Consider the following 23,306-nt stretch of genomic DNA (forward strand, 5'->3'; position numbering starts at 1 on the left):
ACTACCCAAGGGTCTCTCAGTGGCTGAGACTTACAGCCAGCTGACACCTGGTGGCCAGCCTCCGGGTACACTTATGCTGAGTGATCCCAGGCCTAGTATTGATGGCAGCCAGACTTAGCTCCCAGTGTGGCCTCTCTCACTCAAGCACCACCAGGTCCAGCATAGGCAGCGACCAACCACAGACACTTTGTAGCTCTACTAGGTAACCCCACACCAGTCACAAGCTTGGAGATGACCTTGGCCTGCACCAGAGTCCCTCCCAAGTGGCCCCAGAGCCAACACACCAATAGCTGGCTTCAGACCACAACAGAGCACCACCAGATTAGCCCCACAAACAGCACACTCAAAGGATGGTGTTGGCTGGTACCAGTGCCTGCTGGGTAAATCCCACTCTATGGGATCAGTCCTGGCACAGGAGCTGATACGCTGTGGTCATGGCCAATCCATACAGCCAGTCAGCCTGAGGGTCAATCTCACCCACTCATGTGCCAACAGCAATCAGGGCTCAACTACAACAAGAGGGCACAGACAACCCACACAAGTGACACTACTAGAGCAACCTGCTCAGGTAATCGGGTAGACTGTGCCAAGACACCTACTACATAAGGCCACCCAGCCAAGACTGGAAGAAGAAGCAGATCTACCTAATGCATAGAAACAAACACAGAGAGGCAGCCAAAATGAGGAGACAAAAATGTCCCAAATGAAAGAAGGGGCAATAACTCCAGAAAAAGAACTAAACAAAACAGAGGCAAGCATTCAAAAACGAGTGGGAGGGATGCTCAAGGAACTTAGAACTTCAACAATGAGATAGTAAGCATAAAAAAAGATATAAAAACCATAAAAAAGAACCAGTCAGAAATTACCATATTACGATAACAAATGAAGAATACACCAGGAAGAATCAATAGCAGATTAGATAAAGCAGAGGATCAAATCAGCAATTTTGAAGACAAGTTAGCAATAACAAATGAAGAATACACCAGGAGGAATCAACAGCAGATTAGATGAAGCAGAGGATCAAATCAGTGATTTGATGGACAAGGGAGCAGAAAACACCCAATCAGAACAGGAAAAAGGAAAAAAAATTTTAAAAAATGAAGATAGGGGCCTCTGGGACAACACCAAGCATACCAACATTCACATCATAGGAGTACCAGAAGGAGATGAGAGACAGCAAGGAATTGAAAACCTATTTGAAGAAATAATGAGGGAAAACTTCCCTATCCTGGCAAAGGAAATAGACATACAAGCCCAGGAAGCACAGAGAGTCCCTAATAAGATGAACCCAAAGAGGCCCACGCCAAGACACATCATAATTAAAATGACAAAGGTTAAAGAGACTCTTAAAAGCAGTAAGAAAAAAGCTTTTAGTTACCTACAAGTGAGCTCCCGTTAGACTGACAGCAGATTTCTCAACAGAAATTGTGCAGGCCAGAAGTGATTGACACAAAACATTCAAAGTGGTGAAGAGCAAGGACCTACAACCAAAATTACTCTACCCAGCAAGGCTATCATTTAGAATCAAAGGACAGATAAAGAGCTTCCCAGACAAGAAAAAGTTAAAGGGGTTCTAGTATAATAAGAAATGTTAAGGGACTAGTATAATAAGAAAGAAAAAGATATAAACTATGAATAATAAAATGGCAATAACTATTTACCTATCAGTAAACACTTTAAAAGTAAATGGATTAACTGCTCCAATCAAAAGACACAGCATAGCTGAATGGATAAGGAAACAAGACTCATACATATGCTGCCTACAAGAGACTCACTTCAGATCCAAAGACACACACAGACTGAAAGTAAATGGGTGGAAAAGATATGCAAATGGAAATGAAAAAAAAATCTGGGGTAGCAATACTTACATCAGACAAAATAGATTTTAATACAAAGGCTATAATAAGAGACAGTGAAGGACATTTCATAATAATAAAGGGGTCAATACAACAAGAAGCTATAACCCTTGTAAATATTTATGCACACAACATAGGAGCACCTACATTTATAAAGCAAATATTGATGGACATAAAGGGAGAGATCGACAGTAATACACAGGGTCCCCAAGCCCTGGGCCAAAGACCGGTACCAGTCCATTGCCTATGAGGAATCGAGCTACGCAGAAGGAGGTGAATGATAGGCGAGCAAGTGAAACTTCATCTATATTTGCAGCTGCTCCCCAGTGCTAGGATCACTGCCTCAGCTCCAGCTCAGATCATTAGGCATTAGATTCTCATAGGAACACCAGTCCCTGGTGCCAAAAAGGTTGGGGACCACTGTAATAGTCATAGTGGGGGACTTTAACACCCCATTGACATCAATGGACAGATCTTCCAGACAGAAAGTCAACAAGGAAACAGCAGCCTTAAGTGACATATAAAAACAGATGGATTTAATTGAAGTATTTCACCCTAAGCAACAGAATATACATTCTTTTCAAGTGCACATGGAACCAGCATTATTTGCAATAGCCTGGATATGGAGGCAATCTAAGTGCCCATCCATTGATATTTGCTTAAAGAAGTGTAAAAGTGGAAATTCTCCAGTTTCAGGGAAGTGGTATCTCCAGGCGCCAGCCCCTAGAGAGAGCAGTAACTCAGTTACAGGAAGGTGATATCTTCAGGCGCTAGCCCCAGGGAGAAGCGTAACATTCCAAGGTGAAGATGATAAAACTGTCTGTCAGGCCCTGTTTGATTTGAGAGTTCCTTTTATCTGTGTGCAAAAAGTTAACGACTAACTTCTGCTTCTTGTAATTTATTCATTCAAAGATGTAGTAGGAGACCTTATAAGCTACCTCCTCGGGAAGCTAGGGGCTGATCTCCTTAACCCTGCGTGGTAGAGAGTCAGTCACCGGTCGGCTAATAAAGGCTCATAATTAATCTCAATTGGCTCCGTGGGTCTTAGAATCGTTCGCACCATAACAGAAGATGTAGTACATATATACAGTGGAATATCAGCCATAAAAAAAGAATGAAATACTAACATTTGCAACAACATGGAATCTAGAGGGTATTAAGCTAAGTGAAGTAAGTCAGACAAGAAAAAGACAAATACCATATGATTTCACTTACATCAAGAACATAAATGAACAAACAATGGAAACATACTTGTAGATACAGAGAATAAACTGACGGTTTATAGATGGGAAGGGGTGTTGGGGGTCTGGGTAAAAAAGGTGAAGGAATTAATAAGTACAAACTGGTAGTTACAAAATAGTCATGGGGATGTAAAGCACAGCATAGTGAAAACAGTTAATAATATGGTAATAATTATGTAGGTGCCAGTTGGGTACTAGTCTTATTGGGGGGATCACTTTGTAAGTTATATAAATGTCTAACCACTATACTATACACCTGAAACAAATATAAAATAATACTGAATGTCAACTGTAAGAGAAAAAATTTTTTTAAAAATTAAAAAGTAATCTGGAGGATCGAGATGATGACATTTAGAAATAACACAGCAGAGATTCCCATTTCCACCTCTAGGAACCTTAAACCAATCCTTCAGAAAGTTAATTAACGACCTTAAAGAATCACATTCCCCAGTGAGCCACAGTGAAGAAAGTCAGATGGCTCCAGAAAGCAAATTTTGAATTGGAAAACGGAAAAGAGCTATTGTAATCAGGGAGACCCAACTTATTATTCAATAAATATATATAGGCCCTATATCACACCCTTGAACAAATTCCTCTGAGTGGGTGAGTCATCCCACTTCAGAGTCTACACTACCCCTGAAATGACAAGAACCTATGTCCCCCTAAGGTCCAGGAACGGAATGTTAAGTTGGTGAAGACACGAGCTGGATGGCAAGGAGAAAGAGTTGCTCAGGAAAGTTAATGGTTAAATAAATTTAAAAATATTCATGTAATAGAAAATTAAGACAAATGCAAAGCTGTGGAAAATAATGAAGTTTATGGAATATTTTCAAGATATAATATTGGTAGAGAAATCACTTTACAAAACAAGTTGGCCAATACAATTATATCAATATAAGGTGACAAAAACGTCTAGAGAGTTAAAACACCTATTTCAGTTACCTATTGCTGTGTAACCACCCCCCAATAGTTTGTGGCTTAAAACAACCCCCCCCCCCAAAAAAAATTAGCTCATTATTCTGGGCTTTGGCAATTTGGCATGAGTGGTTCTTCTGTTGATCTTACTCTTGTGATGGGAGTCAGCTGGTGGCTTGGTGGGGGCTGGATGGTCCAAAATGGTTTCACTAAAAGATCTGGCAGTTGTTGCTGTCAGGTGGGCCTAAGTCTCCGAGTAATTTTGGGCTTCAAGCAAGCTAGCCAGTCTTCAATACATGGTAATCTCAGGGCAGGAAGAAGAAAAGAACAAAAGCTGCTTTGTCTCAGAGGTCTCACACTGGTACTTCCACCACATTCTATAAACAAAGTACATCATAAGGTCCTAATTGTGACCTAAGGATTTCAGAAGGAGAGCAAATACTCTCTCTTCTGAAAAGCAAAAAAAAACAGAACAACCACAACAAAATCCCTGACCTTCAGCTTGGTTTCCTTTCCTCAAGGCATTTCTCTCATAGAATTGGACTGCAGGAGAAGTGGGAGGAGAGGGCTAAGGAGTTGGGAGACGGACCTTTCCTTAGAGCAGACTGGCTACACTGGTAGAAATTCATCATCTACCACACACATACTCACATGGAAGTAAAAGGGAGTTGGGAGCACTGCTAATCCTTCTTAGTATTCAGGGGATGAAACTTTCTCCAAGTTCACAGCTTCCTAGGGAGACAACTTTGGGAATGATGTAGTGCTGAAACAAGGAACCTAACCTCAGCTTCCACGGTAAATCCTCCTCCTAGGCTCTCCCCATGTCTTCCTAGGACTCAGTTCCTAAGGGACACCTCCAACTCTAAAAATCATTCCAAAACCAAGTTTGCTTTTTTGCTTGCGTGTAATCTTTATCCCACCAAATATCTGGCTCCCCTTTTGGCGACCATTCCTTGGCTATAAAGCTGGAGAAAAGAGTTAGCAGCAGGAAAACCAGGGATACAGACCTTAACAAAGGAAAGAACCTAAAATTGGCCCCTCAGCGGACGACACTCACTCCACAGATACCCCCCTCTGCGTTAAGATGTTGGGCACTGGAGGGGCAGGTGCCAAGAGGAAGGCAGCTCAGGTCAGGCTCCAGTGCCAGGCAACTCTGGTTAACACAGGCATCTGTAGTTTTCAGGCACAGATATACTTTCAGGGAGATCTTCAACAGACCCCTCAGGCCCAACGTTAAACCCAGAACTGCAGAAAGGAAGCTCTTCCTCGGTGACACAACCTAACTTCTAACTGATCACAGAATTAAAAGCCTCTTGCATCGCACTGGGTAACAAGGGCACTGTCTTCTGATGCGCTGTCTCAAAAGGCACGGCGGCGGACACTCCACATCACAGCCAACCAACGTCATTTAAAAAGTTCGGCATCGGAGCAGGAACACTCAAACACAATCACGCACCTGTCACGGCCCCATCACCGCGCAAAAACCCCGCCTCGTCACAGCCGCAAACGCTTACACACGCTCAAACCCTGAGCTCCAGCGTCCACACCGCGAGCGCCAGCGCGCCCAGACTCTGGTTACCAATCGGAGCAGGACGAATTTGAGGACTAAATGAGGAGAATCAGAAAAGAGCTGCGATGTAAGTTCTTTCCCAAAGCTGCCTGGGGGCGGTGGGAAATGTAGTTCAAAGCCGGAAAGCCCGGATGTGCAGAAGGCCCCCCGCGGAGGCCGCGGTGGCGAAGACCGAGCCGCGGAGACACTCGGGAGGTACCGCTGGCGCGGGAGTACGCAGGCGCAGACGGCTGGCTAGTGGTCGGAGGTGAGGCTGGCGGGTGCTAAAGGCGAGTAGGAGGCGGGTGATGGCGGGGCCTGGGGGCAGTGCCGAGGAGGGAGGCGAGAACCTGGGCTGGGGAAAGCGAGGAAGGAAGAGGGAACCTAGGACCGGGGAGGAAAGTGAGAGTCCGGCGTCGAGAGAAAGCGAGGAGGGAAGGGAGAAGCTAGGCAAAGGAAGGAAGCGGGAGCCAAGGCCGGGAACGCAGAGGAGGGAATAGGGAGCCCGGGCTGGCGCGAGCCCAGGAGGGAAACGGGGATCCAAGCTAGAGAGATCCGAGGAGGGGACTGGAAGCCCGAGGAGGGAACTGTGACCTCGACGTGGGCAGGAATTATTTTTTCTCCCCGCCCTCGTGAGGAAACCCCAGCTCTCAGAGCGCGGCCTGGCACACACGGAGGTTCAGTTTCTGTAGCTTTTTGTGCCTGTCCTTGGGTGTGTTTGGGCACGTGTTACTCCGTGTGATGTTGTGGCACCGCTTGTTGTGAAAGTGATAGGGTCTCGGCATGTGTCTAATTTTTTAACTAGGTGAGAGTTGATTTGTGTTTGAGACTGTATGCGACTTTGGAGAGGCAACCATAAGGGGTTTGTGAGTGAAATTTTTCTACTTTGTGTAGAAGTATGTCATGGGCTCTGTGAGATTATGTGTGACACGAGTGCCTGTAGGATAGTGGTTATGTCTTGAGTGATATAAGTATACATATATCTAATTTCTGAAGTATTCTGTGTGCTCAGTCCGTGGCGACTGTGAACGTGGTTCATTGTGTAATTGAGATGGAGCGCTTGAGGAATTGGATGCATGACTAGTTAAGTATGTAGTGTTTAGATGATCTGAATATTGGTTATTTTATATGCCTGTAGAATTTGACTCTGTGGTAACTAGACAAAATAAGTAGAGATTTTTTAAATGGAGAGGATGAAGTAAAATTAAAATAATTTTCGGGTGGTAGGATATTATAGTGGGAAACCCCATATCGACTAATGACCAAAATGTTGAAATCAGTAGGACCCGTAAGTGCCACTCTCAAAATTTCTATTTGGGTGAATTTTTTTTTTTTCCTGCTGCTGGATGAATTCCTGGGCAGATTTAATAATTCTTTCAGTCATTTTGAAGGTAATAAAAAAATCTGTTGGGCATTTAAACACAAGATCAGTCTCATATTAGTCATTTAGCTAAGTAAAATATTCATCGTAGAAATCAGTACCTCAAACTTATTTTAAAAGCAGAAAATTCTTCTTCCTTGATGGAAGCCTGCTATGGGAAAGAGCACATGATCAATTTCTTCTGTAATTCCTCAACCTATATTTTGTCTCCTCTTTACTCCCTCTAGGTGGGTAGTCTCCAGCTAGAATGGATCGGGAGCTGAAAAAAGGAAGTCAAAAGTCAGGAATAGGAAGAGGCTAACATGACTGGTCCAATTATAATTTAGTGTAAGTTATCTCTTCCTTTCTAAGAGAACCCACTGGGAACTTCCAGGTACACTTTTCTTCTCATAGGCATAGACACTTATCCAGCTGCCTCCCCAGTGCTTCCTCTGGGCATGCTGTGGCCCTGCTCTGGTGAGTGTAGTCTCTCCAGTCCTCTTGGACAGGAGGATCCAAGTCAACTCAGGTAGGCTCCATCCATGGATTCCCCATTTAGAGCTCAGGTGAGAATTAGCCAACTAAGTTACTTTGCCCTCCCAAATCCTGGATACATTTACAGTTTTCACACACATCTTCTTATCACTTCGGTTCCCAGTGGCATCAGGGTGTGAGTTACTGTCCTGTTAAAAACTCAGAGGTTTGCTGGAAAAAAAATCATAAGAAGGTAATAGACTTCATATATTTATATATGTGTGCATGCGTGTGCACAGATGTGTAGATAATGTATCAAAACTATGGGAAGTGGCCAGTGGCCATCAAAAACATGAGATATGATGTGTTAAAAAAATTTTTTATGTTTCTAAGGGACTCAGAAATTAGGACTTGAATAAATGGATGAGAAGACACAACATGATAAAGTGTCAAAACTCCTTAACATTTCATGCAATTCCATTAAAATTTCAGTAGAATATTTGAATTTTCTGAAATTCTTAGGAGAAAACAAACAAGCCAGAAATTCTGAAAGAGAAAAATAATGAAGGGGGAGGTAGCCCTACGTGATACTGAAATGCATTTTAAAACTGTAATAACTGCAGGGAGTGATCTTGGCAATTAAATGAACACATCAGTGGAACTAAATATAAAATCCAGATCTAGTCAAATACATAAAGGAAATAAAGTGTATGATTAAGATGGCAGTTTTGGTGAGTGGAGGAAATACAGGCTATCAAATACCTGCTGGTACTAAACCAGATGGCCCATAATCTTTTTTTTTTTGTCATTTTTGTGGGAAAAAGTCAAATGAGAAAGTATAAAAATTTATTTTAAGTAAATAAAGGATTAATTTCTTTCCTTTTACAAAGATCTAATGTCAATCTAGAAAATAAAAATAACCTGATAGAAAAGCAAAAGAATAATAAGATACCGTTCACAGACAAGAAACTAAAGAAGTTTTTTAAAATTAGGAAATAAGCTTATCTTCTCTCACAATAAGAAAAATAAAAATAAAAACTATACCTATTAGATAAGCAGGCATCAAGAAGTTCGTATCAGTCGTATTCATAAGGGGTGACAGGTATTCTCATGTAGCGCTGGTGACAGTGTAAATGGTAGAACCTTAATGGAGAGCGGCTTGGAAGTCGTTAATATCAGTAGGCTGCTTAGGAAAGAAAAGATGGTGCTAACAGAAAAGGGGAGCTTTCCCAAAATTTAACCTGTTGCCCCAAGAGCCCGTGTCTCTGCCTCTGGGGATAAAATAAGATTTGTCTAGCTGATCCTCTCCCACTGTATATATGTGGGATGTGCAGAGTAGACAAGGACCAAAGCAAGGGAAATGGAGGCAATTTTACTTGAGTCATAAGAGAGCTGTAAGGCATAGTGTGTGTAGTGGTATGTGGCATCTTTTCATCTTGGCTTTCCCTTCTTAGGAACCACCCCTTTCCAAAGAGGATCCCAAAGGAAAACTGACCATCCCTTGCAGAACTCAAAACTATGGCTCAGGTGAGGTGATAGTTTCTCTCTCCTTTCTGAATAGTCTCCCCACCACACCCCCCAAGGATGTTTGAGCATTTACCTTTCTTGTATTAAATCCTTTTGTCTATCTTTTCCTTCAGGGAAGTGGTCCTCATTTCTTCCCATATTGACTAGATAAGCCTTTACCTTCCACAAGTGCTGCTTGTAATTTTAACCAGTGTTCATACATTAAATTGGTATGTCATTTAACATGTTTCTCAGTCTTCTTCCAGAAGCAGTGCTGGGTCAAAAATGCATTTTCTTAAGTTAAATGAGAATATATTACTGCACAAACTTCATAGATAAAAACAGTCAAGATGGAGATGGAATTGATAGATTGTTAGTAAGTGACAAGGAGTCCTGTCTTGAGGCTTTAAGACTAGAGCTGTGCTTGACAGATTCCACAAAAACTGAGACTCATGTATTTCTCCAGTCTGTTCTTCGATTTTGCTCCTAGCTGCTAACAACTCCTAAAAATCTGTGGCCTGCCAATAACACACTCTGGTATACTAATGGCGTTATAGGTTTATTCCTATTTTAGAATTTCTTCTAATTTTTAAGTTTAGATGCAGAGGTAAACATATTTGCTTTTATCACCCTACTGAACCAAGAGTATAACTCTTGAAATATTTTGCTCTTGTTTTCAAAAATATTTCCCTTGGTGTTTTCTTTCAGAACTTCTATATTGGTTCTCTTCTCTTTGAAGTCCCCTGTTCCTATTCACAATCTACCACTATTATTATATTCTAACGATGTTCAAATAATTTTAATCCTAAATTGCCATTCCGAGTGTTAAAACCGTAGTGGTGAGTCTTATTCTTTGTATCACAGTTCCCTCATCCCCATTGATGTCATCTTTATTTGGGTGCCTCTTTCATGGCAGTCATTCATCCTCCCATTTAACACCTTTGCTCCTTTTCCAGTCCTTTAAATGCTCACCACAGTGCTCAGTTATGGATCTTTGTGTATCTTACGCTTTTAGGCTTAACTTTTTTTTTAAAAAAATTGTGGTAAAATAGACATAACATAAAATATTTACCATTTTAACCCTTTTTAAGGGTACAATTCAGTGCCATTAAGTACATTCACATTGTTGTGTAAGCAACACTACTATTTCCAGAACTTTTTCATCATCCCAAACAGAAACTATACCAATAACATTAAACAATAACTCTTAAAGTTTTTATATCATCAGACTCAAAGCACATTAGAGGAATGTATAAATGCAGTCCCTTAGGGGAGAGAACAATATTAAAATGCTCATTGACAATTTATTAATGATAATATAGTGTTGCATTTCATAACTATGACGCACATCTCCTTTTATGTAAATCTTTAAAATTCTCTCAGGAATGTTGTGTTGTTTTCAGTGTTCCAGTCTTGCAAATGTTTTGTTATATGTATTAATCACTAGGTATTTTTTTATGGTATTGTAAATGGTATTGATTTTTATTTCAAGTTCCCCTTGTTTATGGCTAGTACATGAAAATGCAATTGATTTTTGTATATTGATCTGCAGTCTTTCTCAACTAACTTATTCTAGTAATTGTTTTGAATATTCTTAAGGATTTTCTACATAGACAATGATGTCATATATGAATAATGACTCTTTTCCATCCAAGCTCCTTTCATTTCTGTCTTGCTTTATTACACTGTCTAGAACCTTCAGTACAATGTTGAATAGAAGTGGTGAGAACAGACATTTTTGGCTTCTTCCTGACTTAGTGGTAAAGCATTCAGTCTTTCAATGTTTAAGTATGATGTTAGCTGAAGGTTTTACATAGATGCTCTTTATCAGATTAATAAGGTTAAAGAAGTTCTAGTTTGCTGATATTTTTTATCACGAGTGGGTGTTGAATTTTGTGAAAAGTTTTTTCTCCATTGTATGGCTCTTCTCTCTGTCTTTTTTTTTATTAACAAGGTGAATTATACTGATTGACTTTGAAGTGTTAAACCAACTTAGTAGCCCTAAGATAAACCCCACTTGGTCAGTATATTTTTGTGTGTGTGTGTGTGTGTGTGTGTGTGTGTGTGTGTGTGTGTGTGTGTGTGTGTGTGTGTCTATGTATGTATATATATATATTGCTTGATGTATTTGCTGATACATTGTTAAGAATCTTTTGTCTGTGGTTCATAAAGAATCTGGTCTGTAGTTTTTCTTGTAACATCTTTGTCTAGTTTTGGTATCAGGGTAGTGCTATCTTGTAAAATGAGTTGAGACACATTCTCTCCTCTTATTTTCTGAAAGAATTTGTGTAGAATTGATATTGTTTGTTCTTCAGCTGTTAGAATTTACCAGGGAAGCCATTTGATCCTTGAGACTTCTTTGTGGGAAGGTGTTTAACTGACAGTTCATGTTCCTTAATAAGACTTAAGGCTTAAAAAAAAAAAGACAGGGCTATTCAGGTTATCAATTTATTTTCTGAAGTGAGCCTTTGTAGTTTGTATCTTTCAAGAAATTTTGTCCATTTTATCTCAGTTGTAAAATTTATCGGCATAAAATTGTTGAAAATATGATGTATTTTTATCCTTTCGATGTTTGTACAATCTTTAGCAGTGCCCTTCCTATTATGGGTAATTTGTTTCTCTTTTTCTCTTGGTCAGTTGGCTCCAGGTTTATCAATTTTATTGATCTTTTCAAAGTACCAACTTTGGATTTCATTTATTTTCTCCATTGTTTTTCTGTTTCCTGTTTCTTCACTTCTACTGTTATCTTTTTTAACGCCTTTCTTTTTCATCACTTTGGGTTTAATTGACTCATTCTAGTTTTGTAGAGAGATGCTTATATCATTGACAGGAGACTTTCTTTTTTTTCTAGTAGGAACATTTAATGCTATAAATATCCCTCTAAGCACTGTTTGAGTAGCCTTCAACAAACCTTGGCATGTTGCATTTTCAGTTTCATTCAGTTGAAAATATTTTCTAATTTCCTTTGTGAGTTCTTTTTTGACCCATTGGTTGTTTAGAAGTAGTGTGTTTAATTTCCAAATATTTGGAAATTTTCCAGATAACTTTCTGTCATTGATGTGTAGTTTAATTCTGTGCAGTCAGAGAACGTACTCTGTATGATTTCAGCCTTCTTAAATTTATGGAGACTTTTGTAGCACAAATTATAGTTTAAGTTGATGAATGTTTTATGTGCACTTATAAAGAATGTATATCCTGGTGTTCTTGAGTGCCATGTTCTCTAAATAACCAGGTCAGTTTGGTTGATTGTGAATGTAAAGTCTTCTATGTCTTTATTGATTTTCAATCTGTTATAGCAGTGACTGAGTGAGGAAAGTTGAAATCTTCAATTATAATTGTGGCTTTCTCTGTTTTTCCTTTTTAGTTCTATCAGTTTTTACTTAATGTATTTTGAAGTTCTGTTTTTAGACGGATTTACATTTAGGATTGTTGCATGCTCTCATGCATTGACGCCCCTCTATCATTATGAAATGCCTCACTTAATCACTGATAATATTCTTTGTTCTGAAATAATTTGTTTAATATTATTATAGCCATTCAAGCTTTCTTATGATTAGTATTTACATAGTATTCCTGTTTTCCATTCTTTTTAACATACTTATGTTTTATATTTATAGTGAGTCTTTTACAGACAGTATATAGTTTAGTCTTACTTTATTCTCCAGTCTGACACTCTACCTTTTCATTAGTTTCAGTCCATTTTTATGTAATGTAATTATTAATAATTTTGGTTTAAATATACCACCATGCAATTTTTCTATTCTTCCCAATTGTTTTAAATTTTTATTGTTCTTTTTTTTCTCTTCTTTTGTTTTCTTTTAAATTGAGAAATTGTTTCATGATTCTGTTTTTTTCTCTGTTATTCACTTATTAGAAATACCTCTATTTTTTTAGTGGTTGCCCTAGGCCAAGGGTTGGCAAACTATTGCCTGAAGGCTAAATCAGGCATGCCTCCTGGTTTTATAAATAAAGTTTTATTGGAATGCAGCCAATTGCCAAAGTGTTTTGGATAGCTTATGTTGCTTTCTCTTCAAGTTCACTGCTCTTTCCTTATTCACTGTCTAATCTGCTTTTACTTACATCTATTATATTTTTCACATCATATGTTTTTACTAGAAAGCCTATTTGATCCTGTTTGTTATCTTCAGTTTCTCTCATCATGATCATCTTTTCCTCTACATTCTTGAGCTTATGGAGCATATTGATAATACTTGTTTTAACATCCTTATTTATTAAATCCATTACCTCTGTTATTTTGGGTTGGGTTTTTTATCCCCCCTCCTGAATATCGAATCTATTTTCCTGCTTCTTTGCATGCCTGGAAATTTTTTACTTGAATTTTAAATTGCTGGATGCTGTATTTTGTTATATTCCTTTAAAGGGTTAGTTACTTAAGATCATTTTGGCCCTCTTGAGGCTTGCTTTAAAGCTTTTTTTAGTGTAGAGTAGCATTTGCTCTAGGACTAATTTAGTCTCATTACTAAAGTCACCAACCCGTAGCCCATGGGCCAGATCCAGCTTGCTGTCTCTGTCTCTGTCTCTCTCTCTCTCTCCCCATCTCCTCACCTCTCCCTCCACCCTCCCTCTCTGTGTGTCTCCCCCTCCCCCTCTCTCATACTCCTTCCTCTTCAGTATTTTGCCTGGCAATTCTAGCTATTTTGGACTCTCCAAACTCTGATCTCTTTCTTAAAATCAGGGAGACTGCTGGGTTGATTGTGTTCCCTCTCCCTGTGCTGTGACCTGGAAACTTTGTGTCCCTTCTTGGAGGGATTACCATTCCATGCTGTCAGTTGACCAGTGCTTGAAACCATGCTTAATATATATTTTGCATTTTACCGTTTGGGGGTGGTTTTTGGTCGGAGAGAACTTCTTATAGTAGTTTATTTCCATAGACATGGAAGTGAGAGAATATTGATCTGTTTGTTTTGTTTTATTAGACAGTTAAGTTGGCTCGACCCAAACCTCGAACTTCAGACTTGCTGATGGTGGCAACTTGAATCCTTGCTTTCTTTTATGTTTAACCGGGATGCTTGGGTTCTGGCCCATGCATGCCTAATTGAGATATCAGCCAAAGGTGTGAACATAGTCCATCAGACCTTTTGCCAACTTTTGATTGGATTGTTTTTTTATTCTAGTGTTGTAAGAGTTCTTTATATTTTTTAGAAATGAGTCTTTTGTTAGATAAAAGTACTATGAATATCTTTTCCTAGTGTTTGACTTGATTTTTAATTTCCTTAATGGTGTCTTTCAGAGCTGACATTTTTAATTTTGACAAAATCTACTATATTGAGTTTTTAAATATTATCATCCATGCTTTCTGTGTCCTATCTCAGAAGTCTTTGCATACTCCACTGTTGTGCATATTTTATTCTTTATTTATCAAATAAGAATTGTGGCTTTAGGTTTTTCCTTTTAAGTGAATAATCCATTTCAATGTAATTCTTTTGCATGCTATCAGGTCGGGTTGAAGTTTTGTGTTTTTTTAATGGATAATCAGTTTTTCCAGGATCATCTGTGAAAACACATCCTTTCTCTACTGAGTGATCCTGGAGCGTTTTGTTGACAATCATTTGACCATATGTATGTAAGTGTACTTATGTAGTGCATTTTATTGGTTTATATATTTATCCTCTCACCAGTGTTAACACCGTCATATTAAGTCCTGAAATCAAGTAATGTGAATCTTCCATTTCTACTTTTTTAAACTTGTTTTAGATATGCTATGTTTTACTTTTCCATGTGAATTTTAGAATCCACATATTGATCTCTGTAAAGCAACCTTGTTGAATTGTTACTGTGTTTTCGAAGACTATAAATTGGTTGGAGATAATTGGTAAGTTGACAGCAGTAAGTCTTCTAATTCATGGACTTGGTGTATCTCCACATTAATTTAGGTTTTTTAAAATTTCCCCTCAGATGCCTTGTGTAGTTTTCAGTGCACAGGTCTTACAGATTTTTTTTTTTAATTTTATACTTTAATAATTTCATTTTCAGTTGTTTTTTATTTGTATATAAAAATAGAATTTTTCTTGTATTTTGATATTAGTATCCTGCGACCTTGCTCAATTCATTTATTGTTTCTAGTACTTTTTTTATAGATTCCTTAGTCGTTTCTACATATCTGATCACATTATCTGTAAATAACAGTTTGCCTTCTTCCTTTCCAGTCTATGTGTCTCATATTTCTTTATCATTCTTTATGCATTGTCTATAGTGTTGAATAGAATTGGTGAGAGCAAATATAAGTAGATATTAAATTTTATCTAATTTTTTTTCATTTGAAATGATCATATATAGTTTTCCTACTTTATTCTCATATTATGGTGATTACATTATTGGTTTTCAGATGTTATACCAACCATGCATTCCAGGGATAAGCACCACTTGGTCAGAATGTGTTATACATCTTATGTATCACCTTACTCAATTTGCTAATGTTCTGTTAACGTTTTTGTTCGGTATTCATCCAGGGTACTAGTCTGTAATATGCTCTCAGTGTCTTCTGGTTTTGGTAACAATGTAAAATTCACTTTGTAAAATTGGAAAGTATTCTATTTTTTAAAAGGAGTTTGTGTAATATTCTCATTAACTCTTAAATGTTAGATAGAATTTACTTTGAAGACTTCTGGGCCTAGAAAAATCTTCATGGGAACTTTTTAAATGGCAAAATTGGTATCTTTAATAGTTTAGGTTTTTCATGATTTTTTTTCTTTGGGTAACATGTTTTTTAAGGGAAAACATTTGTCTTTTCATCTGCATTATCTGATTTATTGCCTTTTATTTGTTTATAATCTTCCCTGGTTACCTATTTAGTATATGTAGGATCTGACAGTGGCCATATTAGTGTTTAATCCACTTAACTAGAGGTTCTTTAATTTTATTGGTACTTTCAAGAATTTGGCTTCAGGTTTCATTATTTCATTTGCAAGCATTTGGGGCTTGTCTAGATATATTGTTTTTACTGATACCTAATTTAGTTCTTTTGTGGTCAGAGAACATAGTATGATTTGTCTTCAATCTATTGAAGTTTGATTATGTTCTGTCTTGGTGCATAGTCTATTTGCTCGTGGAAAAAATATGCATTGTGAAATTGCAAGTGGTGTTCTATAAATATCAAGTGAGTTAGGTGGTTCTCAGCATTCTTTAGATTATAAATCTTTACAGATTTTCCCCACCTTTGGTCTACTTCTTTCGGTTACTGACAAACAACATCAACCATGACTTAGGATGCTTTTTATCTCGTTTTACTTTTGTTAATTTTTGCTTCATGTGTTTCAAAATTGTTATTTAAGTACATATACATTTGTAATTGTTATACTTTTTTGATGTATTTTCTCTTTTATTGTTATGAAATATTCCATTGTCTGTAGGAATAATACTCTTCAACTTGAAATCTATTTTTTGCTTTTACTATAACCATATCAGCTTTCCCACGTGTGGTGTTTATGTTTTTTTCTGTCTTTTTTCCTTTAGGATATTTGTGTGTATGGTATTTAAACATGTCTCTTGTAGACAGGACATATTTGAGTGTTGCTTTGTTATACATCCTAATAATCTTGGCCTTTTTTATTGGAGTGTTTAGTTCATTTGCATTTAATACATTAAAGGGATAGTTGAATTTAGGGCTGCCATTTTGCTATTTATTTCTGATTGCTTAACCTGTTGTGGGTTTTTAAAATCCATTTAACTATATATTATAGGGCAATTTTAAGTTCACAGCAAAATTGAGTAGAAAGTACAGAGAGTTCCCATTTACCTCCTACCCTTACACATGCATAGTCTTCTCCATTGTCAATATCTTGCACCAAAGTGGTGCATTTGTTACAGTCAAGGAATGTACCTTACACATCATTACCACCCAAAGTTCATAGTTTATATTAGGGTTCATTCTTGGTCTTGTGTGCTCCGTGGATTTTGAGAAATGTATATTGACATGTATTCACTGTTATAGTATTATACAGAATAGTTTCACTGCCTTAAACATCTTCTGTTCTCTACCAAATCATCCCTTCCTCTCCTCTAATATCTGGCAACTTCTGATCTTTTTACTGTCTCCATAATTTTGCCTCTTCTACAATGTCATATAGTTGGAATCATAAAGTATCTAGCGTTTTCATGTTGGCCTCTTAGACTTAGTAATGTGCATTTAAGGTTCCTCCTAACATATTTTTGTATATCTCTTCAAACTCCTGCTGTATTTTATGTCAAATACATTTTAATAATATATATTCATTTCTCTATTGACATTTTAGTTATCTCTATTTGTATTATTTTGTGGTTGTTTTAGGGATTGCAACATGCTTCTTTAGCTTAGAAATCATACTGAATTACTTAAGGTAAATTACATCGATCTTGCAACATTTAAGTCTTATTTACTGACCTCACCATGTTTTGGTTTGTTTGTTTGTTTTTCCATATATGAGATATTTATGTTTGTAGTAACTGGTTTTAGAATGTTTACTTTAAACCAATGGCCTACAGCCCACAGGCCAAATCCAAACTGCTGCCTGATTTTGTAAAAACTGTACATTAGGGATGGTTTTCATAGTTTAAATGTGTGAAAATATGCAAAAGCAGAATATTTCTTATCTGTGGAAGTTTTATGAAATTCAAATTTTAGTTTCCATACATGAAGTTTTATTGAAATACAACTTTGCTCATTCATTCTGAATATATATTATTATGGCTGATTTCATGTTAAAACAGCAGAAAATGTCTACCAGTGCATGCTTGAAACAGTCATGTCTATTAAAGAAGGCAGGAAATGGATATTGTTGGGTTAATTCAGACCATAGCCCCTCCACATACTCAGAAGACATATGGCTGCCCAGTCAGCAGCCATAAGGAAGGCAGTAAACAAAGAGCAGTGTTTGCTCCCAGGGATGTTTTCTGTTGTTCCCATGGACGTTATCTGCTCCTGTAACTAAGCAGCACATCTTACTCCAGTCTGCCTGAGAAGGTGGCTACTCCCATAATGAGATAACCCTTCCCTCTGTGTGTATAAAAACTCTGCTCGCTCTTGGTCAGGTGCTGTTTTCTTACAGCTTCAACTAACTGCCATCGGAGCTCCTTTGCCTTGTGAGTAATAAATGGCATGTCTCACCCCTTTGGTACGCCTTGGGGTTTTTTGCAGAATATCCAAAACTCAGGTGCAAGTTCCAGCCTGGAGCTCTTGTGTTACAGATATTTTCTTATATTTACAGACACAGTCTTTTATATATACCTGTTCTCATCCTTTTTTTTTCTTCCTAAAGAGCTTAGTTATCATTGGGTGACATTTTTACTTTTAACTTGAAGAACTCTCTTTACCATTTTTGATGGTTCAGTACTGCTAGTGATGAATTCTTTCATATTTTATCTGAAAATTACTTTATGTTAACTTCCTTTTTAATAGATAATTTCTCTGAATAATTATTTTTTGGTTGATATCATCTTAGACTTTCAGCAGTTTGATTAGAATTTTCTGAGGTATGTTTTCTTTTTTATCCTTTTGAGGTTCATTAAATTTGGTATGTAAGTTAAACTTTTTAATAACTTTGAATATGTTAGGTCATTATTGCCGTAAAATTTTTTCAGACTTTTTTTTTCTTTTTGCGACACCAATTATATTTGTATTTGATTACGTTGAAATTGACCCACAGATCTCTGTGTTTCCATTCATTTTTTCTTATTTTTTATTCTTCCTATTCAGATTGCTTAATTTCTATAGGTCTATTTACAAGGTTGCTGATTCTTCTTTTTTCTATTTCCAGTCTGCTATTGAGACTATATTGTGAATTTTTTACATCAGTTATTGTACTTTTCCCCCCTAGAATTTTCATTTGGTGCTTTTTTATAGTTTAAATTCTGGTATTCCATGCCAGGTTTTCTATTAGTTTTTTTTTTTTTAATTAAAATTATTGAGGGACATTGATTAATAAAATCAAACAAGTTTCAAGTGTACAATTCAACAATATCTCTTATTTGTTACACTTTGTGTTCACCACCCAAAGTTAGATTTCCTTCCATCACCAAATATTTGACCCCTTTGACCCGTATCTACCTCCCTGTCTCCCCTTTCCCTCTTGTAACTACTAATCCACTGTCTGTGCCCATAAGTATGTTTGTCATGTTTGTTGCTTTCAGTTTTATTTCCCACATATGAGTAAAATCTGTGGTTTTCAACTTTTTCTGCCTGCTTATTTTGTTTAGCATGATTATCTCAAGATCCATCCATGTTGTTGCAAATGTATTTCATCTTTTCATATGGTTGAGTAATACTCCATTGTGTGTGTATATATATATACATATACACACACACCACATCTTTATCCAGTCTTCTTTCATAGGCCACTTCGATTGCTTCCATTACCTGGACACTGAATAATGCTACTGTGAAAAACAGGGTGCATATATCTTTGCAGATAAATATTTTCAGGTTTTTTAGGTAAATACCCAAAGAAGGATTGCTGGATCATATGGTAGATCAATTCTTAGTTTTTTGAGGAACCTCCATACTGTTTTCCATGCTGGCTGTACCAATGTACATTCTTACCAGCAGTGTATGAGGGTTCCATTTTGCCCAGAACCTTTCCAACACTTGTTATTACTTGTCTTCTTGATGGTAGCCATTCTGACAGGTATGAGGTGGTATCTCATTTGATTTGCATTTCCCTAATAGTTAGTGAACTTGAACATCTTTTCATATGTCTGTTGGCCATTTGTATGTCTTCTTGAGAGAAATGTCTGTTCTGGTCTTCTGCCCATTTTTTGATTGGATTGTTTGGTTTTGTTGAGTTGTATGAGTTCTTTATGTATTTTGGATATGAGGCCCTTATCAGAGGTGTTGTTTGCAAATATCTTCTCTCATTCAGTTGGTTGTCTTTTGCCTTGTTGATTTCTTTTGCTGAGCAGAAGCTTTTTAGTTTGATGTAGTCGCATTTATTTACTTTAACTTTTACTTCCCTTGCTTTTGAGATCAAATTTATAAAATCCTCTTTAAGTCCAAGATCCTTGAGTTTTGTTTCTATGTTTTCTTCTATGCATTTTGTTGTTTCAGGTCTTATATTTAGATCTTTGATCCATTTTGAGTTAATTTTGGTATATAGTGATACATAGCAGTCTAGTTTCATTCTTTTGCAGGAGGCTCTCCAGTTTTCCCAGCACCATTTATTGAAGAGGCTTTCCTTACTACATTGTATGTTTTTGGCTCCTTTGTCAATAATTATTAGTGAAGGTTTACTTCTGGACTCACAGTTCTCCTTCACTGTTCTGTGTGTCTGTTTTCTGCCAATACCATGCTGTTTTGATTGTTGTCACTTTATAGTATAATTTGAAGTCAGGCAGAATGATACCTCCAGCCTCATCCTTTTTTCTCAGGATTGCTTTGCCTGTTCACGATTTTTTGTTCTGTTTCTTTAAAAATAAAAATGGCATTGGAATATTATGGAGATTGCATTAAACCTGTATAATGCTTTAGGTAATAAGGTAATTTTAACTATATTGATTCTTCCAATATAAGAACCCGAATCTTTCCATTTCTTTGTGTCTTCTTTAATTTCTTTTAATAATATATTACAGTTTTCAGTGTATAGGTCCTTCACATTCTTCCTTAGGTTTATTCCTAGGTATTTTATTCTTTTTGTTGCAATTGCAAAAGGAATTGTTTTTCTCATTTCTTTTTCTGAAAATTCATTGTTAGAGTATAGGAACGCTGTGGATTTTTGAATATTGATTTTATATCCTGAAACTTTACTGTGTTTATTATTTCTAATAGTTTTTTAGTGAAGTCTTAAGAGTTTTCTTTCTTTCTTTCTTTTTTTGGAGGGTGGCGGGTTTCCATATAGAGAATCACGTCGTCTGCAAAAAGCAACAGTTTGACTTCATTACCAATTCAGATGCCTATTATTTCTTTCTCTTGCCTGATTGCTCTAACTAGGACTTCCAGTATGATATCGAACAGCAGAGGTGATTGCAGAGACCATTGTCTTGTTCCTGATCTTAAAGGGAAGGTTTTAGTTTTTCACCATTAAGTATGATGTTACCTGACAGTTTGTCATATATGGCCTTTATTATGTTGAGGTACTTTTCTTCTCTACCCATTTTATTAAGTCTTTTAATCATAAATGGATAATATATCTTGTCAAATGCTTTTTCTGCATTTATTGATATGATCATATGATTTTTTCTTTATTTTATTTATATGGTGTATCATATTAATCGATTTGCATATGTTAAACCATCCCTGTGCTACAAGATTGACGCCTACTTGATCATGGTGTATAAGTGTTGTTAACGTGTTGTTGTATTTAATTTAGTGGTATTTTATTTAGGATTTTTACATCTGTGTTTATGAGAGATATTGGTCTGTAGTTTTCTTTTTTTCTTTTTCATGTTTTCTTTTTTTGTTATCTCTACCGGGTTTTAGTATCAGAATAACATTGGCCTCATAAAATGAGTTAGGAAGTATTGCCTTTTAAAAAAATTTTTGGAAAAGTTTAAGAAAAATAGGTATTAAATCTTCCTTGAATGTTTGGTAAAATTCACTTTTGAAGGCATCTGGTTCTAGACTTCTACTTTTTGGGAAATTTTTGGTGACTGTTTCAATTTCCATACTGTCAATCAGTCTACATTTTCCATTTCTTCATGATTCAGTCTAGGAAGTTTGTATGTTTCTAAGAACTTGTCCATTTTTTCCAGAGTATTCAATTTGGTGTCGTATAATTTTTCATAGTATTCTTGAATAATCCTTTGTATTTCAGTGGTATCTGTCATGACTTTTCCTCTTTCATTTCTGATTTTATTTATTTGTTTCTCTTTTTCTTTAGTCAGTCTAGCCAGGGGTTTGTCAATTTTATTAATCTCAGAAAACTAGCTCTTTGTTGCATTAATTTTTCTATTGTCTTTTTGTTCTCCATGTCATTTAAATCTGCTCTAATTTTGATTAGTTCCTTCTGCTGGCTTTGGGCTTCATTTATTCTTTTTCTAGTTTTTTAGATGTAATGTTCAGTTTTTTATTTGGGGTTATTCTTGTTTCTTGAGATAGGCCTGTAATTATATGAACTTTCCTCTTATTACTGCTTTTGCTGTGTCTCAAAAGTTTTGATATGTTGTACTTTCATTTTTGTTTGTTTCTATGTATCCCTTGATCTCTCCTTTTATTTTTTTATGACCCAGTTATTCTTCAGTAGCATGTTGTTTAATTTCCATGTATTTGTAGTTTTTCCCGCTTTCTTTTTACAGTTGATCTCCAGGTTCAAAGCATTATGATCAGAGAATATGCTTGGTAAGATTTCATTCTTTTTAAATTTGTTGAGGCTAGCTTTGTTTCCAACATATAGTCTATCCTTGAGAAGATTCCATGTGCTTTAGAAAAGAGTATATAACCTGCTGTTTCGGGATGAAAGACTCTGTAAATGTCGATTACGTCCAGTTGGTCTAATGTATCATTTAAGAATGATATTTCCTTACTGGTTTTCTAGTTAGATCATCTATCCATAGCTGACAATGGGGTAAACTTATCAATTTATGCTCCCAATTAGGTCCCCTACTAAAATGTGTTTTTGTCAGTTTCTCCCTTTAGTTCTGTTAGTAGTTGCTTTACATATTTTGATGCTCCCTAATTAGGAGCATAAATTGATAAGTTTAGGTCTTCTTGATGTATGGTTCCCTTTATAATTATGAAAGGTCATGTCTCTCATTACCTTTTTTATCTTGAAGTCTATTTTGTCAGATACAAGTACAGCTACATTCGCTTTTCTCTGGGTGCCATTTTATTGGAGTATCATTTTCGACCCTTTCACTTTGAGTCTCTGTCCTTATAGCTAAGAAAAGTCTCTTGAAGGCAGCATATTGTTGGGTTTTGTTTTTTGATACAGTCTGCTACTTTAAGCCGTTTTATTGGTGGGTTCATTCCATTTACATTTAGGGTGATTAATGAAATATGGGGGTTTTCTATAGCCATTTTATCTTTTGTTTTCTGGTCGCTCAGTGTCTCCATTGTTTCTTTGTAAGTTTATTGGGGTAACATTGGTTAATTATATAATTTTCAGGTATACATCATCATTTGACATCTGTATATTCTATTGTGTTTACCACCCAATGTCCAGTTTCCTTCAGCTACCATATATTTTAGCTCCTTTACCCACTTCACCCTCCCCCTCTGATAACCACCCACCTATAGTCCATGTCCATGAGTTTCTGTTTGTTTGTCCTGCTCATTTGTGCTTTTAGGTTTATATCCCACATATAAGTGATATCATGTGATTTTCAACTTTTTCTGTCTGGCTTATTTTGTTTAGCTTGATTATCTTGAGGTCCATCCATGTTGTTGCAAATGGCTGTATTTCATCTCTTCTTATGGCTGAGGAATATTTCATTGTAAATATGCAACACAGCTTCTTTGTGAATATTTTCTTGTAAATATG

At 36.7% G+C, this 23,306-nt stretch overlaps 1 protein-coding gene across 6 annotated transcripts in view; it reads left to right on the forward strand.

Annotated features, from left to right (window-relative positions):
• Positions 1-5,513: 5,513 nt before the first annotated feature.
• Positions 5,514-23,306, forward strand: part of ZNF567 (zinc finger protein 567) — a 29,433-nt gene continuing 11,640 nt past the window's right edge. For 2 of the 6 annotated variants that reach the window (XM_006905938.3, XM_006905936.3), the window contains exons 1-3: positions 5,671-5,829; positions 7,170-7,269; positions 8,850-8,922. Coding sequence is in view for 4 of the 6 variants with exons in the window: in XM_006905936.3 (XP_006905998.1) it covers positions 8,914-8,922 (9 nt within the window). In the remaining 2 variants the exon portion in view is untranslated. Of the gene's footprint in view, positions 5,650-5,670; positions 5,830-6,260; positions 6,367-7,169; positions 7,270-8,849; positions 8,923-23,306 lie in introns of those variants that run through there. The other 4 variants (XM_025040519.1, XM_015598569.2, XM_006905937.3 and 1 more) reach the window with 3 other exon arrangements.

This window comes from Pteropus alecto, unplaced genomic scaffold, assembly GCF_000325575.1.
Source record: "Pteropus alecto unplaced genomic scaffold, ASM32557v1 scaffold281, whole genome shotgun sequence".
Classification (NCBI taxonomy): Eukaryota; Metazoa; Chordata; class Mammalia; order Chiroptera; family Pteropodidae; genus Pteropus; species Pteropus alecto.